General features: G+C 41.6%; 1 protein-coding gene across 3 annotated transcripts in view; it reads right to left on the bottom strand.

The window, feature by feature from the left end:
* Window positions 1-17,861, bottom strand: part of side-VI (sidestep VI) — a 201,373-nt gene that overhangs the window by 20,040 nt on the left and 163,472 nt on the right. For all 3 annotated transcript variants that reach the window (XM_033380706.1, XM_033380707.1, XM_033380708.1), the window contains 4 exons: window positions 15,650-15,850; window positions 10,604-10,755; window positions 10,398-10,542; window positions 6,665-6,795 (listed from right to left, as the gene is read on the bottom strand). In XM_033380706.1, coding sequence (XP_033236597.1) covers window positions 6,665-6,795; window positions 10,398-10,542; window positions 10,604-10,755; window positions 15,650-15,850 — 629 coding nt within the window. The remainder of the gene's footprint in view (window positions 1-6,664; window positions 6,796-10,397; window positions 10,543-10,603; window positions 10,756-15,649; window positions 15,851-17,861) is intronic.

Below are 17,861 nucleotides of genomic sequence, written 5' to 3'. Positions count from 1 at the left end.
GAGAGGGCGAGTCCTGTGCTGTGCATTCAAAAATATTCCATTAATTAGCGCTGGTTAAGCATATTAGGTATCCGCACAAAGAGGGATCTACGACATGAGGATGTCCCCCCCTTCTTCGGTTGAAAAATGCATTGTCTTGGGGCTTAAAAGATAAGCATTAATAGGGTTGCCAGGTATCAGGAAAATATATAAAGCAGGTCTTTAAGCCCACTCCTTTGCTGGATCTTTGGCTCTTATCTCAGCTTTAAAAACTCTCCTCTACCATGGGCCCCTCTCCCCGCTTTCTTTCGGGCCACAAGGTCACACATTTTGCCACCTTTTTCGGGGCGCCAGAGAACACTCATAAATGTTTGCATGAGTGAACCGAACGGCAGCTTCATTAGACCGACGCCTAAGCCTACGTGTTTGGCATCTTTGAGTGTGTGTGTGCCCGGGAAAATCAGCCAATATTTACTTTAAGTTTTCCCCCACACACACACACACACAGAGAGAGGGAATCCTTAACACCCACCCAAATACTTATAGAGGCTTGCTCCTGCTTGACCTTCTTCTTGGGCTGGGGTGGGGGTGGCACTTTCGCTTGCTCTCATTTTGAAATAATGCTCGATGCTCGTTTTGGGGGCGGGCCTCGACACTCGACAACATTTTGACGCATTTCCCCAGAGCCTTGTGCCATTTAGCAGCAAAACAAATTCGCACTTTCGCCTCACAGAAACCGAGAGGAATGGCCAAAGAGGGATACAATGAAAGCATTCAAATAAATACAAATGGAAATAAATATGGCCAGAGCCACAGTCAGAACAAAGCCTTCGATGACCTTAGCATAAAAAACAAACACACAAACGCCCTCCTGTGTAAATAGAAACAATGCAACACTTTGATAATAGTACACACAAACACTCAGACACATCTCTGAGCTCTGAACTCTCAGTGAAAGGAGGAGGAGGAGGAGGAGGAGGAGGAGGAGCTCCATGTGTCATAATGCATTGTGGGTGGCGGTACATCCCCGTCTTTTGTTCGGCCCTTGTGTGCCCTTTCCATTATATGGATGTCAACAATTACGAGTATATAGATGGATAGACAGTGGCTTAGACAGCGGGATTCCTCAACCAAAAACCCCAAACAATATTTGTATTTGACTGACATTCGGGGGGCCATTCAATTCGGAATCAGACAATGATTGATACACCTATTGTTGGTGCCACCGATAGCCCAGATATGAGATACTAGGACACGGCATATACGGCGGATACATGTGCTCCTCTCCCTCTCTCTCTCTCTGCAGACAGCGAATCCATTTTCTTGGGTATTTGCATTACCCTTGTTTTTAAAGAGACCCTTAAAGAGCACACCCCCCACGGGCCACACCCGCCCGCACAGCCTCAATTCCCTTGGGGTTTTCGGGGGCTTAAATGGCCCAAATGGTCCTGGGCTCGGCGACCTTGTTGTCATAAAACAAATAAAAATGTCGCCAGGCATATACGAAAAAGTAAATAAAGTTCAAGGTTCTGTGACAATAAAATACCTAAAAAAAACGAAAGAAAATGAAGGAAAAAATAATGTTGGTTAGGTGAAAAGGCAACAAAAAAAGGGGAGACGAGGAGCGGAGGAGCGTAAGAGCGTAGGATTACGGTGAGTATTTTCCAAATAGTTTCGGGGCACATCCGCTGCAGCTTTTCCGCCACGTTGGCTCATTGTCCCTGGCTCTCTCCCCAAATCCCCGCCGCCCCTGGACTCTCGTTCGTTGATGATGTCTGCACAACCCTTTGGGGCACAACCCCTCAATGCTAATGGCGCATTTTATGCGTTGCCATTTTCTGTCCGTCCGTCTGTCCGTCCGTCTGTCTGTTTGTCTGACATGTTTGCTCGGCGGCACAGCCACTCCTCTGAAGAGTCCTGCCTGCCGGCCTGCCTGCCTGTCCGACTGCCTGCCTGCCTGCCTGCCACTTGTGATAGTCTGTCATTGATGTTTGTTTCGACTATAAATACCCAATTAGTGTTGGTAATTTATCTGATGGCTTTGACTGATTGAGGTGGATTTGCTTTATTCATTCCTTTCGTTCATTCCTTTGCCGGTTTTCGGTTCCGTGTTGGCCTCGTTTCAGCCGGATTTCAGGCTGAGTTTTGGTGCAAGAAAAATTTAAACCAAAAGGCTTACAACAACAAAAACAGCAGCTAAGAGATATGCCCCATAGAATCCCAAAAGTGAGCTCACAAAAATGGAATACATTTTTAATTAATACTAGTTTTGGAATTATTTCTTAGTTTTTAAATTTCAAATTAATATTTTAAACAATAATTAAAATGTAATAAATTCATTAATTAATACTTATAGTTAAAAAAATAAATAAAGTGCTAAGCATTATAAGTAATGGATTAACCTATAATTTTTAAAAATTATAAATACATTTAATAAATATAAATATAATACTTCTTGAAGGTATTTAAAATAAACAACACAATAAATTGTAGAAAATTGTTTAATAATTGCTGATAAAAAATTTAATTTAATAAATTAATATTAAAGCATTCTTAGTAGTATTTAATGGAATAAACTACACAATGTATTCCTTTTAATTATGATGAAATTTAATAAATATAAATATGTAATGTAAATAAACTTAATATATACGTACATATATAATATTTTAAAATATATGTATATTTATAATTTTAAAAAAATTTATATCAAAGCTTGGTCCATAAAATATTAAAAAATATAAATTATTAGATTAAAAAAAAGTGTAATATTTTTATATATATATATATGTTTGTAAGTATTTATGTATTGTATGTAATTTTTAATCAATTTAGTTATTTTATAAATATTCAATGTATTTAAAATTAACAAAAAAGTGTATATCATAGCTTCTTCCATAAAATATTAAAAATAAAAATTATTAAATAAAAAAAAATCATACAATTTTCGGACTTTAACTTCAAGCTTAATATTGTCTGAAATTATATTTTTGCTATGCAATCATTTTATATACAAACAATGAATCGAATAATTATCGATTTGTGGACAATTTTCGATTAAAATATGGATCCCCAAAGTTTTAGTTGCATTTCGTGTTTAGTTGAATAAAATTTGAATACCCCTTAAATATAACCTACACAGCATAAAATATTGATACATCACTTATTCCGAGGACAAATACATTGTTTCCCGCTCAACCTTGGGCTCTTTCACACTCAATCATAAAATCTATTCCTCATGGTAGAATCCACTCATCATTCATCAGCAGCAACAGCAGCAGCACATTGAGGCATTCAGGCATTCAGGCATATTCAATTTGAATAAATATTTAAACTCAAGAGAAAAGTTTAAAGACCTGTTTCCACTGACTTGCTTTTCTAATCAAATTTTCTGGTTATGTTGTTCTGCTATTTCTGCGGTTCTCTCTGTATGTGTGTGGGTGTGTGCCTTTGTGTGTGTGTGGGTTAAATAACTTTTACTGCCAGTTAGAATTGACTTGAAGCTTGAACTCCCAGTTGCTCTGGCAACGTTTTTCCCCATCAAACTTGTGCCTTGGGGTTCCGTGGAAGTCCTTCGTCCTCGTCTTCGTTTGTTCCTGTGTGTTCCTGGCCGTTGTTGTTGTTGTTATTAATGAGCATGCAAAAGTTTTCCACACACACACACAGGCAAAACTTTTCCCCACTAGGCGTGTGTGTGTGTGCAAGTTTAATAAAACTAATTGTTAATTTAATTTGCCAGCTCGTCGTTAATTGTCAGCATGTATAATTGAATAATAACACACACACACACACACGCACACTCACAAATGACAAGGTCTCTACAATGCCACCACCCCCCGCCACCCTGACACCCCTTTGTCTTGCCTTGGAATCGATGCTCGTCCTACAGAAAATTAATTTACTTGCCAACTGAATGCCAAATTCCAAATGCAACCAAGAGTTTATTTAAACTTGATTGGACTTTTAATTGCATTTGTGGCTGGCACTGCATTGTTGCCTCCCAACCCCCTCCCTTGTCCACCAATTAACAATTGACTTTTAATGAATTCCCTTTGCCCATCGGCTTTGACTTGGCTTCGTCTTGGCCTGACTTGGCTTCACTTTTCCGCCTTAGCCTTGAACTCATTACGCATACGCCATGTGTCGCTGTCTGTCTAAGCCCCGTCCCTGCCACGCTGCCACACTGCCACACACTCTCTGGCATTCGTTTCTCTGGTTTTTGGCTTAGTTTCCATTTCATTTCCATTTCCATTTTCATTTCTGTGTACAGCTGTAGTCAACTTTTATTGTTATGACACTCGTTGGAAGGGCGGAGGCGCCTCACTGCTGCCAGTGTAATGTGTAAGTGACGATTGCCGACGACTAACTAACTGTATGGGCTATATGGCTGTGCTCTGCTTGTTAGCCCACTCGTACGCACCCCCTTTCAGCCACTGCTGTTGTTTTGTTGGCAGTTCATTTGCATTTAACATTGACTTCTAAAGCTCATTGATTGTCTCTCGCACTCTCTCGGTCCCTTGCTTATATAATTAGCATTTTGATTCAATGTTAGATAACAAGCAGGCAAGGACTCAGCGCTTTTCTCGTACACTCGAGGGGTCGTCAGGCAGCAGCAGCCATGGGTTACAGGGTCTTTGCCTTGGTGTCCACTTGGACCACTTCAAGGTGGAGTATCGCGTCATATAGCAGCAGCCATTGGTCGGAGATCTGCGTTACAGAGTCTCTGCCTTGATGTCCACTTGGACCGCCTCAAGGTGGAGTCACGCGTCGTGCAGCAGCGGCACCCGTTGGACCATCTATTGGTGGATTCTAATCCTAATATCCTGCTGCAGGAGCGCAAAGGCTTGTCTGTACTAATTTAGATGTTGGTAACAGGTTCCAAAAAGTGAATGTATCCTTTCGCTTATGGGAAATGGCATGCTATTTCTTATAAATATACATTCCTTCCACCTTCTAATTAGCCTTCTCTATAGGCACGTTTTTCTGTGCCTTTTCTGATATTTTCCCACAAATCTTCCCTAAATATTTTCCTTGTACAAGTATTTATTGCCTTTTGTCCTTTTCCACAAATTATTATTTCATATAAAGTTTTTATCTACCTTCGTGTCCGCCATCCCTCTTCCCCTAATTATCCACACCCCCACCCCCTGCTCTTTTGTGGAAAACTTTTTGGCCATCTTCGAGTGTACGGACGAGTATTTGTTTTGTTGTTATTTTCGGTTGAAAGTTATGACCAAGTTAAGTTCTTCTTCTGTTCTGTTCTGTTGTTGTGTTGTTGTTGCTGTTGCTGTTGTTGTTTAGCTTAGCTTCCTTGTTTGCCCATGTACTTCATTGTGGTGCTGTTGTTGTTGCTGGCATTGTGAATGAATTCAATTAGCATTCATATTATTCATACACTTGATTCGTCGTCGTTTGCTTGGTTGTTCGGTCTTGTTCAAGATTACCCTGTAGGCGTACGAGTATATCTGTTTTTTGGGGGCAGATGGTGGCATCTTTAACTTCTTTGATAGTTGATGCTTCTTTTTTCGAAATAATTATTAATTTATGGCTGTAAAAATGCCAAAGATCTGTGGAAGGTAGTCAGGGCATCAGTTAGAAGAGCTGGGAAATAGCGCTGTTAACAGTCCAACAGACTAACAATCTGTTAATGCGGGCGGTTTCAGTTCTCTGTTACCGATCGGGTTTAAAAGCCTCAAGCTGCTATCGTTTACAGATCACTGTAGCGGCTCTCGTCACTGTTACTGATCCCGGCATCCTGTTACCGCTGAATGTTAAAGCTCTCTGTTACCGCTCTCTGTTATAGGTCTCTGCTTCCGCTGAATGTTACCGCTTTCTGTTACAGCTCTCTGGCAAAGCTGACTGTTACGTTACGGCCGACTGTTACCGCTCACTGTTAACGCTCTATAACACTGCTCTTACGATCCACAAGCCTCACAAGCGGCTCTCCTCACATATTTTTAGGCTATTAACTCCCCCTCTAAGAGAGTATACGGTATCAACTGCTTCTACTTCCTCTAGATCTACAATTCCCTTCTCCTGTGTGTGCTCAACATTGAATAACATTTATTTGCCCTGCCCTGTCCTGCCCTGTCCTGCCCTGCCATTGTGTTGCCATTGTTCTTTGTTTTGCTGCGACTGCCGCTGCTGCCTCTTGTACAACTAATAAACAAATAATTTGGCTTGTAAACTTGCCCCCTCCCCCTCCCAAAAAAAAAAACACATCCTTCAGAGACCCCTGAACCCGTATCGAACCCATCCCAGTGTCTTTGGGGCCAGCACTTGACTCAATTGCCTTCAAAATAATTGGCCAATAATTCAGTAAAAATGACCACTTAATTTTGGTTTCATAATAATTTACCAGAGAGTGCCAGGGCCTACACCACACTCCACTCTCCACTCTCTCTCGTGTCGTGCCGTGCCGTGTCGTGTGTGTGTCTCACGCCAATCTTTGGGGAATTGCCGGAAGTTGGTCCGTTCCGTTTCGGTACGACCTGTACGCTCAATTGCCTTGAGTGGAGCCGAGTGATGCATCGTTTCAAGTACGTTTGAAGGTCAGTCATGGAAAATGTTGATGTGCCATCTATTTCGCTCTTTATGTCTATGTATATGTATATGTATCTCTCTCACTTCATAAATATTTCAAAGGAATAAAGTTTTTTTTTTGGGGTGTGGGAAAGGGACTTACATTATGCTTCCATACAACTTTATAAGCAGCCGGATTTGCATGCACTTTACACTCGAAATAGACATCATCGCCCTCCTCGATATCCTCGGGATTCAGATTGGAGCCCAGGTCCAGTTGCAATGTGGGTATGACTGCGAAAAGAGAGAGAGAGAGAGAAAATACAGAGGGATGAGCATTGTATTCATTTGCATTTTGCAAGAGCTTCGCCAGGGCTTAAGATCTAGGACTCCTTCGCCCTCGGATGTAATTTGCTGTCTTGGACAATCCTTCAGCCCCAAAAAAGAGGTTGCCATGGGTGGGTGTGGGTGGTGGGTAAGGGTGGGTGGCAAAAAAAGGGGGTTAATCTAAGCTTATCTGTGATTAGTGTCGCTTCGCCTTCTTTTTGCCACTTTTCTATCTCTGTTCTGTTTGCCTCTTCCTCCCTCACCATCCCACACCTTTTTCCCCCACTTGTTTATTATTATTTTCCACATTGTTTTTGGGCAACTTTTCTTCTACTTTCCTTTCCTGCTTGTAGTTTGGGTCTTTACTCCACCCCAACCCTCCGCCCCCCCTGCTCCAACTTCTATAAGCAAGTTTTCTTTAAGCCGATTTCGTCTTTTGCAAAGACTTGTTAATGAAAATGAAAAGTGCTTGCCTTAACACACACACACACACACACACACACACAAAGAGAGAAAGGAGGAGAGAGTGGGGCTGGGGGCTGGGGGAGGGGTGTGGGACAGAAACGGACAATGAGCGACAGGAAGATGGAGTCAAAGCAGTTTGCATAATTTAAAGAGTTTTCGCAGGCTTTTCTCTCGAGTCTTCTTTTACGCTCAACAAGTTCATTAGCGGATGACTTTAAGCCCAGGAAAACTCAGGCAAAAAACTAACGACACAGACAAGGACAAGGAACATTCTCTCTAGAGAAGAGCACTCCCCAGATGGAGAGATGGAGGCCCATGTCCCTGGCGGCGGGGGTTCAAAGACAGAGAGATGGAGACCCTCTGGAGGGGGCAAAGCCAGAGAGAGATGGAGATCCATGTCCCTGGTGGCGGGGGCAAAGACAGAGGCCATGTCTCTGGAGGGGGCAAGCGGCAAGAGTTTTCTCTTGTGGACAGCGACTGAGAGGCCAAACTGGAAAAGTGGCTGCCTGGCTGGCTGTCTGTCTGGCAGGCCACACTGTTGCGGTTAGGATGGGCTTAAGTGGTAATAACTGTCACTGGACGAAAGCTGGCCAACTACTACGTCTCTCTGGCTAATGCATTTTATGGTTCTACAGAGAGACGCAGACGGAGGAGGTCCGAAAAAACCCAAACTGCAGCTTAACGTAACGACTTTTGAGTGCCATTGCCACACTGCCACTGCCAGTGCCAGTGCCAGTGCCACATTATGTTGCAGCTGCAACTCTCTGCATCTTTGTGTGTGTGTGTGTGTGTGCCCCCTCCCCCCCTCCCTGTCATTGTCTATTGCACACAAAACTTGGACAAGTTCTCGTTAGCAGACCCTTAAATTGATTCCCTGCCTGCCTGATCCTCTGCCGCCTGCCCCTCTGCCGCCTGCCCCTCTGCTGCCTGCCACACATAAATTACGTTATATTTTGAAAGTTTTGTGCCATTTTCTCTTGGTTTTTTCCTTTTGGAAAATTGGCTTACGACCCGCACAATTAATTGCAAATATAGTTTGGGGAAAAGCCGGCTTTTTTCTACACACTTTCCTGCCTTGTCATTGCCCCCAACCCCCAAACCCCACCACCCTCCACCCCCTAGCAGGTAAAAGGTTTTCCTGTGGCTGATTGTGTGGAAAATGATATCTGTTTGCCACAGAGAGAGGGGGAGAGAGAGGGGCAGGGGCAGAGCGAATTAAGATATATTAAAGATAACGCGTTTTTATGGCCTCCTGTGATATAATGAGAAAATTATTGGCAGCGCAGCTTACCCGTACACCCCCCCCCCCCCCCTCCCCCGCCTCCACTCTCTTTTCCATCATCATTGCATCAACTTTTCAATTTCAGACCCCCACTCCCCCACCGCCCCCAAAAGGCAAACAAAGAACGTTCCTAAAAAAGACACAAAATTGTTGAAGGAAGGACGGTGGGGTCGGAGGGGGGTCTGGGTCGGGGTCGGGGTCGGGTGTCGGGTGGAAATATGAAATCTCTGGTAGGAAGTGGGAGAGCAAAATATTTTAAGCACGCTATAAACATGTAAATGAGCATGGAAATTGAAATTGTTATCTAATTTTTTATATCAGCGACGAGACGCGATGCGACGCGACGTGGAGCATCCTCCAGTAGCCAGGCAGACAGCAGCATCCAGCAGAGCTCCTTCGAGGAGCCACAACGAAAGGAGTAAAAGTTTCAATGGCATTTGGAGGAACGGAACGAGGCGGCAAGCTTTTTAGATAATAGCAAACCCGTGGCAACTGTTTGCCCAAGACGTCAGCCGAACCCCTCCAAGGATGAGGACACGAGACTATTGAAACATTAAGGAGCTGTGGCTGCCACGAGTGTGTGTGTGTGTGTGTGTGTGTTTTTCCTGCTTTAAAGTAAGCTTTTTCTTTCGCCTTTTGCCCCTGATTCCCCCCATCGCAAACATAAAACAAACGATTGACATACGAGTGAGTTTTTGGCAGCCATTCGTATGCAAATGAATATTGATTCCATCCCGCCCCCCGCCAAAAAAGGGTGAGGGACAAGGACATGGGCGATAAGCGGTTGACATAGTTTATGGAATCCGCCAACAGAAACGGAAACAGACACAGAACCAGAACCAGAACCAGAACCGAGGCCCATTGATGGTTTATGGGGGACACCACTCATAAAGCACTAGTGGCATATGCCATCATGGCACGAATGGGTGTTATTAGTGGCGAAATTTTGGGGCTAGAGAATGTACTTTAAGCTTTGCGGGTTCTATGGGCTTAGAAATAAATATTTCAATGGGTTTGGGGCTAAAAATACAGGCAAAATGGGCCTCAATTAGGAGAGTTTTGGGGCTGGTGGAGTTCCTGGTCTTCTATTTATATTTTGAGAGATTTTAAGAGGTCTCTAAGCATCTATTTAGACATCAAAATTACTGAAGGGAAAGAGCTAGGTCTACTGTTTTCCTTTTCTTTAACATTTTCTAATATTTTTTTTATTATTAATTCAAATATATTTGGAAATATTATAAAAATTATTTAGACGGTTCGGTGGAGATATTTGTTGGAGCATTTCTTGACAGAAAGTACCAGAAGTTCTATCATAATGAATAGCTATTTGTATCCTTTCAAATATTTCAAAACTCTTTAAAAAAGGCAATTAATTTCTTTAATTAAAAAACTGACTTTAAAGTTTTTTTACAGACATCATTTCAACACCAGACTTAATTTTGTTTCTTTATTTTTTTTTTATTTGATTGGTTTTAACTTTTTAGCAAAGGATTATATATTTTAATTTAAGTTCAATTTTATTATATTTTATATTTTATTTATATACTTTTTTTTGGTAATTTTTAATTTTTCTGTAATTTTTTCTTCATCTTTGAACTATGAACTAGTGAATAGTTTGGTTTTTATTTTGGTTTTGGTTTGTTTTTTTTTTTCAAAATTTAATTTAAAATTTGTTTAAATTTGATTTTATTTATATAATTTTTGTTTGTTTTATTATTAATTTTCTTATTTACTTTTTTTAAGTATTTACAAATTTTTTTTTTTTTAATTTTTAGTGATTAAATTTTTTTTTCTAATTTAAAAAATATTTGTATCTACTTACAGAACACATTCAGCTTCATGGCCGTTTCCCGTATGCCGTTGCGCACCAGCTCGTTTGTGGCGCGACAGGACAAGGCCTTGCCATGGTCCTCCCTTGTGGGGGTAATCGACAGCACCGAAGTGCTGACATTGCCATCCTCAGAGACCTGCAGGAAAAAAGAATAGCTGTAGATATAGAGAACTCTCTTTCTCGGGGATTACGTGTACCTTCTGGCTGTGCCCGTGGAGCTCTAGATTGCCCATCCACCAGGTGATCTTCGCCGGGGGTCGAGAGCCAATCGCCTGGCACTCGATCTCGTATTTGCGGTCCGCGGACATGGGCTGATTGTTGAAGCTGATTTCCACCAAAAGGGGACGCACTGCAACGGCAAAGGCAAAGGCAAAGGCAAACAGTTTGTTTATGAGCGTGTGGCATTAATTTCCATAGTTAATTTATTTGCTTAAATGGCATTTAAGGCCCGGCGTTTTCTTTTATTTTTTGGTTCGTTGCCGGGCAGCGCTTTTTGTTGATTTATTCAAATTGTGTGTGAAAAATCGAAAACGAAATGGAAATGGAAATGAAAATGACAGGCAATGCAATTAAAATTAATTGCAACAAATTACGATTCTCTCTCTCTCGCTCTCTCGCTCTCCCGCTCTCTGCAGAGCAGCAACAAAAATCGCGGCAAATGTGGCAACAATGTGTGGGGCATGGAAAAAGGGACACATAAACGCTATGATAAATATCGGAAAGGACTACAAAAACGCCAAGGCAAATGTCAGGAAAATATATCAGAGAAAATATCAATTAAATAAGCAACGAGAAAATCCATAAAGAAAACAAAGCAAATGAAAAGGCGGAAAATCCCATTATATATAGTTTTAAAGAACCCAATTTAATGACGAATCTCTGTGGAAGTTATCTATTCAATAAATAATTGCCATATGTCCTGGTAGGCAAGGGATCCCCATGGCCAATGGCCAATGGCCAATGACCAATATATATTCATGCAATTATCGTTTTATGTAATTTGAATATTTGTTAATATTCATATGCTGACAGCAATTATTGTTTACCCACAAAATTGAAAAAGTGCCAGGCAAAATATATATAGGATATCAGGTGGAAAAACAAATACCATGCCATCACGTAGTGGGGTTTTTTTTTTGGGTTTAAGGTTCATTATCGACATTTTCAGTCATTTTTCACCATCCTCCTTATCAATATTATTTTTATTTGTATTTGTATTATTTTTAACTGTTTTTTCTGTGCGTCTTTTTCTGCATTTTACTTTGGTTTTCAATTTGAAAATTATTATAAATATTAAAATTGGCATTTTGTTTGTTTGGCAGATTTTTAGGAGTTATTATTGGCAGTGGATTGGGGTATGGAAAGGGCTCTTTATTTGTGGAATTTTAGTTTTATATTTGGGTATCAATCTAATGCGATTTGAAAGGGGCTTAGGTTTCGCTTTGATTAATTATTTTAGGCGTTCCAAAAAGGGTTTCATGGCATACGGCTCGCTGGGGTAACACGCCAAAAAACCCAAAAATTATGCAAAAGCCACAGTAGTCCTCTGTGAAGGCTTTTCTTAGGAGAGTTCCTAAGAAGGAAAAGCCATTGAAGGAATTAATGTGAGAGAAAAATAGATATAATTTCTTCTTAAATATTTTATACTTTTTTTCATATTTTTTTTCATATGATCGAGCGTCCATCTTCATACTTTTTCCATGGCCATATATTCGGTATTTTTCTAGAGTTGCCGTACATTTATGGAATATTAATACAAACTAGGGATGCCGTATGGCCATATAGCTGCTCCTCTCTCTCCAAGCGGAAGAGCCCAAGATCTGGGGAGTTTCTCTGCCCCGAAAGATCCTTCTTGGGAGGCTTCATGTCAGGCTTTTCCCTGTAGTCCATCAATTTTTCCATTAAACCCTTTACCACAGAAAAACGATCGTTCGATCTTCCATCAACTGCTTAGATGGTATCCATTTCATGAATAAATCATTGCTGATTGCAACGCTTGCACCGCATTATGCTATTGATACAATCATATCTGCATTCCATATATATTTTTTCCAACGACATGGCCAGGTTAAGCTCCACTTTTGTTGTTGCAACATTTACTGCGGTTGGCCGCGCATTTTGTGCGTTAATTTAAAGGCGTGACATTTCAGTTAAGCCAAAATGCGATGATAAAAACTGGAGGCAGTGGAAAACTATCTACAATTTTATTTATTTATTTTTTTTTATTTCCTTTGATGGTGAATGGTAAATGCTGAATGCTGAATGGTGTTGCAGCATTTATATATATTTTACTTGCATATATTACAATATTATTTCAATTTTTTATGCTGTCCTGCCGTTGTTTTCATTTGGCATTGAACAGGTTTGTTTCTGTTTCTGTTGCTGTTGCTGTTCGCGTTTTATTGTAATTAAATTAATTATGCACATTTGCATTGGAAAATCGTTTAAATGTTTAATTAAACGCACTACACACAGAGTGGGTGAGATGCAGTGAGTGAGGGGGAGAGAGAGCATAGAATATATGTATAAAGCCTCTAAAAGAAGCGGCAACCCGTGTCCAATTATGCAAACAAGGGCATTAAACTTTTAAATTGTTTAAAGCAAAAAAAAAACACAGATGGTACACCTGTAAAAACACAATAAATTGAAAGAAAGAAAAGAGTTACAGCTTCCATTGAAATTGGGGATTTCTATGGGGTATTTTCATACAAATAAATAGATATTTCATCAACCAGATCTCTACTAAACTCCAAGGATACCGAGACCATTATTTCCGCCTTCTCGAATGCCAAAGCCGAAACAAATCCGCAGATATTTCTGCCCTAAAAAGGAACCATCGAATGATGCAGTAATCTGCAGAGAAGACCCTGATAGTCTGGCTAGAAGCCCCTTCTACGGCCACTCTTAATCTCTTCCTGCTCTCTCTTCCCAAAACCCCTTAAAAATCTTCAAAGAAGCAGCTCCAAGAGCTACAGCTGCCACAGGAATCCACAGGAGTTCTTGGACGTAGATGTGCCCCGAAATGCATGCTATAGTTTTTTTTTGTATTTATCAAAACCAAAGAGAATTTCCTACACAAATAAATTTATTAAGAGCTAAAATTAAAACTAAATCTAAGAAAAAAATATAAAAAAAATAATCCTCATATAATTCTTCAATTATGGTTTTATTTTTTGTTGTTTTTTTTGTCAAGGGGCGAATCCTTAAAGTGTGTGCTAATGAGGCCTATCCTACCTCATAATTGTGTCGCCGCCCCCTAGCAGTCAAGAGTGTGGAGTGGTGGAGGGGGGGATGGAGTGTGGAGTGTGGGGGCTGGGGTTATGAGGAGGGTCTAGTATCGTGACGGGCGTAATCTAATTGTTAGTGGCCATAAAATTAACTAATTAAGGTCATACTTATTATTCAACTAGCTTTCTCCCTCTCTCCCTCCCCCTCCCTGTGACTATTACACGCAAAGTACGAGCAAAAAACGGCCCACGCAATGCTGCCCTCGTCTTTCAAGGTCATCTATTGCACATGCCGCTAATAAGGCCCAAAATGAGGTATAATGTCTTTAGTGAACTTTGGGGCACATTAATTGACCCAATCGTATGTGTGGCATGCCCCCCGTATCGCCCATCATTATTAATGCCCGCCGCAATTGCTACACATGCCACCAATGGGGGCGCAATAATATCAAATATGCGGCGCATCACCAGCTGCCGCAGGAATATTTTCAACATTTATTTTGGTGGGTGGGGACGGACACAGGACTTGACATCAATTGCTTTGGCATTTTGAGACGCCATGACAGACGCGCCGAAAGTGCCATTAAATTCTATGGCCAATCTTTGGATGTTAGCGCAATGGCGACTGGGGCCTAATAATCAAGTGGCAGGCAACAAAATATTATAGGTGTAAGGGCCATCAAAAGACGGGAAGGGGGAAAGTGGAGGCAGTTTTTGGATAAAACTGAAGGTGTAAGAGAGAATATCTCAGGGAATGTCTTTCATTGGCTACCCATTGGTGGTGCCCGAAATAATTCCTGGCAACTCCCAGTCTAGGGTTATCCACTCCATGCATTGAGTCCTTAAATAATCCTCAATCATTCCGCTTTTTAGCCATGTTTCATTTGGGATTTTTGGAGCCTTGGAACAACAAAATATTATAGGTGTAAGGGCCATCAAAAGATGGGAAGAGGGAAAGTGGAGGCAACCGAAGGAGAGGTGAAAGAGAGAGTATCTCAAGGGATGTCTATCATGGGCTACCCATCGGTAACTCCTGGTAACTCCTACTCTCAGATTTTCTATTCCATTCATTGAGTCCCAAAATAATCCTCAATCATTGCGCTTTTCAGCCATGTTTCATTTGGGATTTTGTTTTTTTTTTAGAATGCAAATCCCTTAAAATGCACTCCCCCCTGACCCCCGTGACCCCCTGTCCGCCCGCGTGCTGTGACTTTTGAAACTAATAAAGTTGATGGAATTTTTTTCATGGCATATTTGTCATTCCAAATAAACTCTTGCTGCAACAACAGCTTGCCCTGACACAAATCCCGCCCCCGACTGGCTCTTGCAGCCTTTGGAATTGGCAACAATTTAATTCAATTTAACAATTTGCATGGCCATTGCAACGATTCGGGGCACAGACGGGGCACAGTCGGGGGGGCGTGTGGCACTAGAGGCATTTAAAAAATTGTCACAAAATAATAAATCGCATTCGGGATGCGAGGCACGGCCGGACCTGGCCTGCACCGGCACTTCACTAACCTGAACAGAAGGGGTGGTGGCAGAGGGGTAGGGGGTAGGTTCAAACAATATGTGCCAGGTCAGGGGTCAGGCAGTGTGTACATACATAGGTAGGAATAAGTTACGCACACAAATGTTGCTATTCTGTTTTTCCCAATTATTTTTTTTTGTATGGCAATACTTTCTCTTCCCCCCTCCCTCTCTCTACCCCCCTTGCCCCCCGTGTTTCTGTTGTGTGCTATATTTTGTGATATTTGCATAAGCCATTTTATTATCTATTTTTGTTGTGTTGTTGCCAACCCACTTTCCCGCTTCCTTTCTCCTATTTTTTTTTTGTTCCTGTGTTTGTTTTTATCTGCGCAGCTATTTGTTAAAACTTTTATCGCAACGCTTAAAACCCCCTCCCCTAGCGCCCCCTGCAAACCCTTGAAATAATCTGTTTGCCAAAAAACATTTTTAGCAGCATATTTTCGGTGGAAAACATTTAATGAATGAAGGGAAAAACCTAGTACTCACGGTATAGCTCAATGGTTATATTGGTGGCCACGTATTTCTTGTGGAAATTGCTCGCCTGGCAGGTGTAGACCGCATGCTGGTGGATGCGTGACAGGTTGCGGACCACCAGTTTGCTGTTGATGGTCCCATCGTAGGTGTAATCGACAACGCTGTTCTGCAGCTGCCCATTCATCAGCCAGGTGACAGTGGGTGGTGGAGAACCTAGGGGAGAGACAGAGACGGGGGGATTAGAGTGATTATTAAAGGTGCTGTAGAGCAAATAATTGCTTGTCGTTTGCTTAAATCGTATCTAGTGTTTTTAATCTTAAGGCTACCAAATAGCCCATGATTTTCGGTAATAGATGCTCTCAGTTATTGTTTGATTGCTTAATTGAATTTCCACTGATTAAAGATCCTTCGTTTCTGGCACTTGAAAGAGACCTTGCCACTTGATTCGAGCTACTAATTAAGTCTGACTGACTACACGCTTGTTAACTGATTTGTTAGACGTGAAGGTGGCTTCAATGGCATTGCACTCACTCGAAGGAGAGTGAGTCTCTTGAACACACACACACACACGCACGCTCCAGGCAGCGCACATTACTCATACGCAGCGTGTGGCACTGTGGCAGTGTGGCAGCAGCACTTGGCCGCTTTTAACGACTTCAACTTAATCAAGCGCTGAAATTAGCTTTTGTGTGCGTATATGAGCGCACATTAATTTAATCGCAACGGGTGGTCCGTCGAGCAAAGAAAAATTAATACACTACAAGAAAACGGGAGCGAGGCTTTTCTATGTATGCATGTATTTTCTCAAGTGTATGACATATATTATACAATAGTTATTATTATGCTTGATGACTGGCCATCAAACAAATACAAGTGCCATTAAATCCACCTGCAAAACAAAAATATATTCAACTAAACCACGGGCATAGACGTGCCCCCCCCAAAAACTGCACTTGATTTGTGTCACACACACACAGAACACACAAACACACACACACACACACACACACGTAGGAGCGCACACATTACTTTGATTAATAACAGAGCCATTTTGGTTGAGTTTTATGTTGTTTATGAAAATATTTCACAAATATACTACCCAAAAAAATACATATGTATCCGCCTGTGTGTGTGTGGAGTAGATTAGCGCATGTGTGAGTAGCAAGGCGGCTTAATGGTTGCCTGTGATTTATTAGCCTTTTCCCTTAGCCAAAGGAAAAACAATGCAAAAAAATAGGCAACAGCGGCAGAGGGGGCAGAATGGGATACAAATTTTGTTTTGGCAATGCATTTCTTTAATTTTTCCTGCACTCCCTATTTTAAAGAACTCTTTGCCTTAGTTTTTCCTTCAAAACTTTTTCGCTTTCGCTTTTTTAAAGCCTCGTTTCCAAGTTTCTTCTGGCCTCCTCGTCTCGTCGCTTCTCTTCTTCTCTTTTTCGCTTTTAATGTCAACATAAGGTGCCACACACACACACACACGCACACACTCAAAGTTTGCACTAGCTCTTTTTTTTGCTGTCCTTCCTTTTATTTTTCTGTGTTTTTTTGTTGAGTGCTTTGCCATTTTTAGAGCAGGCATCAAAAAACGGGTTTTTGTGCCACAGCGACAGAGAGCGAGAGAGAGGGGGAGGGGGGGAGAAAGCGATGCAAAAGAGGCGACATTAGCATTTCTTTGCCACCTGTCCAACCGTCCACCTGGCAGCAGGCATGAGGGAAAACCCGCCTCCTAATGAGCAGCAGCAGCAGCATTCAAATGCGTGCCAGTTTTTAGCGCTTTTCTTTTGAGGAAAAGCAGCAGCAGCAGCGGCAGCCTTAAAGCAGACCGCGCGCCTACTCCGTACTGCCAGGGGACTATGGGAGTGCTCTACGAAATTTTCTGGTAATTTTTGCGCTGGTTTTGTGGAAAAATAAATGATCTTCAAGCATTTTATTTTTGGCAAATATTAGAATTATTTTTTGCTCTTTTTGTATAATTTTCTTGTACTTCTATGCCCTTGGGGACGAGTTGGAACGTAATTAATGCTAGCGCGATAGCCGTGGATCGTAAGAGAGCTTTAACAGTGAGCGGGCTGTAATCGAGAGTTCCCACAGACTGTTAACAGGCCAGTGAAGCCAGACTGTTAGCAGGCGAGGGAAATAACATACTGTTAGCGTAGCCTGTAAACAGATCTATTGCCCTGTTAGTGCTGCTGTTCTGCTGTGATAACATACTGTTAGTGCTGCT

This window comes from Drosophila pseudoobscura, chromosome 2 (assembly GCF_009870125.1).
Source record: "Drosophila pseudoobscura strain MV-25-SWS-2005 chromosome 2, UCI_Dpse_MV25, whole genome shotgun sequence".
NCBI classification, from domain to species: Eukaryota; Metazoa; Arthropoda; class Insecta; order Diptera; family Drosophilidae; genus Drosophila; species Drosophila pseudoobscura.
The sequence above is the reverse complement of the archived record's forward strand: the minus strand, read 5'-3'. Positions and strand labels throughout refer to the sequence as shown.